The sequence below is a fragment of the Clytia hemisphaerica genome, unplaced genomic scaffold (genome assembly GCF_902728285.1).
Source record: "Clytia hemisphaerica strain Z4C2 unplaced genomic scaffold, Clytia hemisphaerica genome assembly, whole genome shotgun sequence".
Classification (NCBI taxonomy): domain Eukaryota; kingdom Metazoa; phylum Cnidaria; class Hydrozoa; order Leptothecata; family Clytiidae; genus Clytia; species Clytia hemisphaerica.
Window position 1 is genome coordinate 60,070 of NW_027103625.1, and position 6,422 is coordinate 66,491.

A 6,422-nucleotide genomic window follows, 5' to 3' on the forward strand; every position below is an offset into this window, starting at 1 on the left:
TGTCATGGTAACTTGCATCTGCCTTGACAACAAAAAAAAACAAAGAAACAAGGCTGAAATGCTTTTTGATTGCGTATGGCCAGATTTTCTCGTGAATTTTTCTTGAAATACGAATTTTTTGATGACTTATTTTTCACGAAAAATAGCCTGTTGCATTAAATTTTCCCAAGTCGAGTTAGTGGGTGAATATTTAAAACGGATAGGAGCTCTATGGTATTCCATTCTAATTTCTGTGTTTTAGAAGTTCAAAATTTTCCCATGACGCTCTATGAGTTTATGTAAAGATCCTTGACAAAAATCAAATTGCAATGAATACAGTAGATCATGTAAAGCTCTTCTTTTAAAGCACCTATTTAAAATTCATATCGACATGGCTTCACCGGAGCATTCAATTTGAAATTAATGTCCATCCGTTGGTCCAAAAAATTTGTTTTTTAAAAATTGAGGTTCAAAAAATTGATCGTGATCCTGAACTTTTTGCTGTCAAAAATTATCAAAATATGTGCATGACAGTTGAAAGAAGAAAGCCACCATAAAAATTTTGTTACTCTAAGTATATATTCCAAATAAATATACCTCATTTTGAAGGACGAAGGAACTGATTTTTTCAAATTAATTGGTAGAGCTTTGAAATTTCGTGACTCAAGAAAACAAGGCAAATTACTTTAAAATACCTATCAAATCAGTTTTTTCAAAAAAGATGAACAAAATAAAAAAATGTTAAATGAAATAATAGAATAAAATAGCTACATGTCATTCGAGCATACCTCCAAGCTCGAACAACTTATCCACAAATTAAAACATTCGAAGCCCTATATTCTTACTACTGCGAAAACCGCAATTATCGAATATAATCAAATAAAGAAACTGCATGAAAAGGGTTGGGTTCTAGCATTCAAAAGAATTGGCGCGCTCATCAGACAAGGCCATTTGAGCTTTTGTAAACTCGTTCTCAATTCCCTATTGTTCTAATATCGAACAAGTTGTCTAACAACATGACAAAAAGCCCGGGGGGGGCACTGGGTTTGCGGACTGACGGTATATGCGGGCCAAAAATTGGCTTTAAAATTGCACCCTTACAGTGCAGCAAAAATCAGTGAAAATCATACCCTTAGAGTGCATTTTCCCCCAAATTTTCGATCCCTTTTGTGCAAAAAAATGGTCAAAATTCTAGCATTCTTGGTCAAAATACCTAGATTTTTCAAGAATTTTCTGAAATTTCTACCCTTACAGTGCATCTCTAGTTTTTCCGACCCTTACAGTGCATTTTAAACATATTGGAAAAGGTACCCTTAACACCCGCACAAGCCCGTTGGTCCTTTTGCCCAGCTGCCCCCCCCCCCTCCGGGACAAAAAGGCTTCACGGAGATTACCAGCTGGCACACAACGTTGTTCGACGTTGGAAACGTTAGATAAACGTCGAAAAAACTTTGTGTGCCAGCTGGGTTGATTCCTGCCATGGTCAAATTATTTATTCGTGTTCACCATAGAAAACGATGCGTTAAACCCTTATAAAATTGATTGGACTTGATACATTTGGATTGCATATCCAAATTTACAACTCAGTTTTAGGTTGGTGTATTTCATGCTCACTTAGAAAACCAAGTGCGCCCTTCCTGACGCCCACATCGGGCGCCATATCTTTCTCAATAAATGGACATCTAATTTTCCCAAACTCTCCCTTATTTCCATCCCCAAGCTCTTCCCATTGCCATGACAACATCTCACAAATGACGTCATGTCTAGTAAATGGTGTCGCTGCCGGTTCTTTCGAACATTGAACGAACGGTATTGGAGTAGCTAACGAATGGCATCCATGCTCTTGCGATAATAATTCACTTCGTGCAGCTTGCACACCGTGCATTACAAAGTCCTTATCGATCTTCTTTTCGTCTGTGTAGGATAAATGTTTCTCTAATGTTTTCAAACATTTCTGATCAGCTTCTGATCGTTTGCAAGCCTTATAAGGTTTTGGACAGCAGCATAAAAAGACGTTTTCTTGATCCTGTAGAACAGTCAAAGGGTTTGTGTCTTCACAGATTTTCTCTAATTCGTCCAAGAAACAGCCTGATTGTTGCCAATAAGGACATTTTCGTCGGTCAGTGTATGAAGCGATTCGATAGAGTTGAGGAGACGTATCTGTTAAAGCTGAAAAGAAGAAGCATCTGGTTGTGAGTTTGTTGAGCTCTTAAGTGAGTCTGGGTTGCTGGGCTACTGAGGCAGCACTCTAATAGTTATGAATGTGATAAAACATCTTCCTTTTGTAATTTCAGCAAATAAGCAATAAACTTGTATTATAAAGTAAATTTAAGTATTTCGGGCTTATTCAAGGAACTCTTAACAAAGCATTTTTTTGGAAATTGCACCACATATTTACAAAATACTGAAAATTAGTAACATTTTCAAGCTTAAGACCCCAAAATTCAAGGACAATTCAAAGACAAAGACTTCAAATGTTTCTTGGCGAAATTACATAGAAACAAAACGTTGAATAGCTTAGATACCTGCTTCTTCTTCCTCTCTATCGTTAACGGGATGCAAGATTCGTTCGCTTGCATCGTCTTCATTCGAGGCTCGATATTTCCTTTTGAAAGGACACTTCGCTTCGAGCATCTCACCTTGATTGTCTATACCTAGTTCTTCATAAATCCAATATAGCTGTTCACATTGATGCTGCAAAGAGATGAACAGTTATCAGTGAAGAACTGAACATAAAAATAAAGTCTTTGAACAATAAAAGTTTGAAGCAAGTTCCTTATTTGAAGTAAAGTGACAATTTATCAAAAAAACTTTTGAGATTATTTGCTGACTTTTTCAGAAATTTTTCGAAATTGTATGAGGTCAGTAGTTTTTTTAGGAATGATTAAAAAAGATTATGGTTTTCGGCTGACAGGAAGAATATTCTTAGATCTTCTTATTACAATTAACAAAAACATAGTATACTAACCTGTTGCAGTTTAAACGGTGGTATCCCATTATTATCGCATTGCACTGGTTTTCTTGTCGAAAGATATTTTCCACAATTCTCATCTTGTTTTAATAGCTCCCGTCTAACATCGTTAAAAGCTTTTAAGGTCATTGCATAAGTTTTTTTCTCGTGGTCAACTTTGTCCATTACTTGTGCGAAAATGTCCACACATCTTTCATCTTTGTCTAATTCCCGGCATTCCTTGAACGGTTCTGGGCAGCAACAATGTTCTGATTGTATTAACAAATGTAGTTTAGCTTGTCCAAAATCTTCAGGGTTTTCATAGAAGTCGCACACGTTTTCGAGGATGGTTAAAAAACAACCCGATTGTTGGAAGTACGGACATTTTCGTCGGTTTTTGTATGAACCAATTACCGGTGACTTCTTTCCTATAAAGAAAAAAATTTTGATTTAAAATGTGCTGAACTTTTTAGCAGTTGCAATCCACTCACGCGAAGACTGTTTGTTTGTTTATTAATGGGCGGTGATGGGCGGCAGGCGCTAAAGAATTCTCAAATTCTTCAGCTATTTTGAAGGAGAAAAATATTAAAAAGGGAGCGCTTACAGTGAGAGTTCGTTTGTCGTTGTCTTAGTGGAGAAGCCGATGTTACAGCCTAAAAATGCGATTTTTCGTCCTAAAAATCACAATATCAAGTGCAAATCTGATATACCTTTTTTGCATTCCACACAACAGTGTTGCATCAGTAGTACTGCCAACAAAAATAACAAACCCAAAACCCTCATGATAACTGATTAAATGTTACAACAGTTTCACAAAAAACCACAAAGAACGTATACGTTGTCTCTCTCTCTCTCTTCTGTTTAGCAGTAACCTCGGAGTGTTTGGAGTGACTTTTTAAAAGAGTAATTGTCATATCATATCATAAGCAAATCATGACTGTTTTAATGTGTCTTAAAGAAACCAGGTTTTTTGTGTTACCATTATCATTTCAAGAGAAATACTAGAAATGGCAAAATAGTGGTTTTCACTCGCACAAGTTAATGAGACCTCTCAATTAATAAATTTACTAATATTATCTTCTTTTTATTCAAAAACTGCCATCCTTTCTCATCAGGGAGGAAGATATTTTTTAATTACGCTTCTTTGGTTGTTGCCTACTTAATCCAATTTTCTCTTTTCATGTTGTGTTGCGAGCACACAAGAAATCACAGTCAAAAGTCTATTTGTCTGTCAAAACCACATATTAAAAACGGAAGAAAAATGAGCTCTTTTACCCTTTGATTGTTAATCGCAATTCCAGCCAACTCTCTCCAAATCGAATCTTTATTATTCGAATCTCTCTGTATTTCGAACTAAAATGAGGGTTCTCTTAGCTAAGAAATGATTTAAATTGCTCGCTCTGTAATTCGAATCTTTCTCTCATTCGAATAAAATTTTTGGTCCCTGGAAGATCGATGGTCAATTGTATATATGGGGGTATTAAAATTCAAATAGTTTTTTAGCATTTATTAATCGATCGGGCTCAATTAATCAATCGAAGATTTGTGTATTTGGAATGAAAGTCGACATAAAGCCACAAGTCAGCTTATCTGTTTACTCTCTTATCCACTGGTCCAGAAAGATCAGGTCAGTCAAATCTTCCTAACATGCACCGTGTTAAATTTTCTCCCTTCTGGAAAAACTTTCCTGTTGTCTCTCTAACTCTGGAAAAAGGCAAATACGGTCAAAATACGAATCTTGTCTATTTTAATTGTATGAAACAATCACATTTAAAATAGCAAAACTATATAATTATCTGGAATAGTCACTTAAATAATGTTATACACTTGTTTAACCTAAAGAGGCAAAGATATTGATGATGATATTATTAATCTATTCAAAGCTGTTATCATCTATCAATGAAATTGTCTGTAGACAGGTTGTAGTGGTTCGAAATACCGTTTTCCCGTCAAAATCTTGACTGAATCCCGAAATCCCGAAAATTGAAAAAAATAATAACAACGTCACATCGGAGAGGTTAAAATACCGGAATACTGACAAAAAATAAAGCTAATCACCGTCACCGTCTGGTCTTGAAATACCGCTTTCCCGTCTCTTTTTACGTCAAATTCCGTAATACCATACTAAAAAAGGGTCAATCCCGTCACACCGTGGTGTGCTTCATTTTAAAGGTTGTCATACCTTGGCTATGCTGTATTCTTTGGTCCCGTGCTTTTATTTATGTCAAGAAAGCAGCGATGTCATAAAGTTCTTTTATGGTATCATTGGATCCCGGGGGGGGTACTAGGGTTGCGAGCTGACGGGGGGGTGCCGCCCGACTTTCGAACTTTGGACCCTTACCGGGACTAAAAAGGAGAAAACAAAGGAAAATTTTGGGAATTTTACGACCCTTAGCGGGACTAATTTGACCAATTTTGACCAAATTTCGATCTTTCAGGGGGTAAAAAGTTGAAATTTTCCTATTTTTCCGACCCTTACTGGGACTGAAATTTGATTTTCTGATTTTTCCGACCCTTAGCGGGACTTTGGAAGTCCAAAAAAGGTACCCTTAAGGGCGGCACATACCGTACCCTCCATTTGCCTAAGTACCCCCCCCGGGCATTGGATTGTTCTAATTTTGATTAAATCTCTATAGGCTCTTGCACAGTTACGGCAGGTCAAAATCGCTAGCGAAAATAAAAACGCTGCAGAGAAAGGCTTCAGACACGTTGGGCTATTATGATTGAGAAAATTTTGGAATTTCAGTCCCATTCAGGGTCACTTTTTTCGCAAATTTCGAGTCCCACGTAGGGTCCATTTTTCGAACCTCAGCGGAGCACCCCCGTCGGTCGACAAGGGTAGTACCCCCCCCCGGGGGACAAATTCTTATTCTATTTAGCGCATATTAATATTAGGACGTTAGGATATTCCAGATTTATTCGTTACCTTTGAGAGAAGAACTATTTTGGTTTAATTTGGTGGATGGAAGAAAAAGTTTTTTTCAGAGGGAATTTACAATAATTTAAATTTGGGATCAGGGGAATCCTTAGAATTGTGATCTTGATAAGTACTCAAATAAATTTTCCCGTTGTTTGAAATTATTTTGACCCAGTAAGAATCAGAAGAATTAACAATAATTTGATTTGACATTGACAATTTTAAATGGTGAGTCAATGATCGCTCAAATTTCGAAAATTTATTTTGTAAGTCATGAATTTTAATTGCGATTTTGACGCCTCAGTATAGCATCTCACTATTCAGTGAATGAAAAATCACCGAAATTTCAAATGGATGCCATAGAGAAGTTTCTTTGATGCCGCTATATCAATCTAACAGATATGCTCAATGTGAGCTTCTCCAGCGAAGAGTTTTTCTCCGAAATTTTGCTGCGATATTCCACTTTCACTTTCGCTTTCCCTTACGCCGGTTTCCGTGGTCAGATGGTGTCGCTACAAGGTCAGAGTTTTTATGTTTAGTAAATGCGACCGCGGTTTTGTAAACAAGCTTTTCGAT

General features: G+C 36.7%; 1 protein-coding gene across 1 annotated transcript; it reads right to left on the reverse strand.

Annotated features, from left to right (window-relative positions):
* Positions 1-1,457: 1,457 nt before the first annotated feature.
* Positions 1,458-3,868, reverse strand: LOC136802458 (uncharacterized). Its single transcript, XM_067059189.1, has 4 exons — positions 3,640-3,868; positions 2,948-3,357; positions 2,505-2,673; positions 1,458-2,148 (listed from the first exon to the last, which is right to left on the reverse strand). Exons 1-4 carry the CDS (start codon positions 3,710-3,712, stop codon positions 1,556-1,558), a joined length of 1,245 nt encoding a protein of 414 aa, XP_066915290.1. The 5' UTR covers positions 3,713-3,868; the 3' UTR covers positions 1,458-1,555.
* Positions 3,869-6,422: the final 2,554 nt, after the last annotated feature.

Coding starts and splice junctions, on each gene's coding strand:
- LOC136802458 (XM_067059189.1), bottom strand. CDS start 3,712: ATGAGGGTTTTGGGTTTGTTATTTTTGTTGGCAGTACTACTGATGCAA. Junction 3,358..3,639: donor TTGTGTGGAATGCAAAAAAG/GTATATCAGATT, acceptor TTTTCTTTATAG/GAAAGAAGTCACCGGTAATT. Junction 2,674..2,947: donor CACCGTTTAAACTGCAACAG/GTTAGTATACTA, acceptor ATCTCTTTGCAG/CATCAATGTGAACAGCTATA.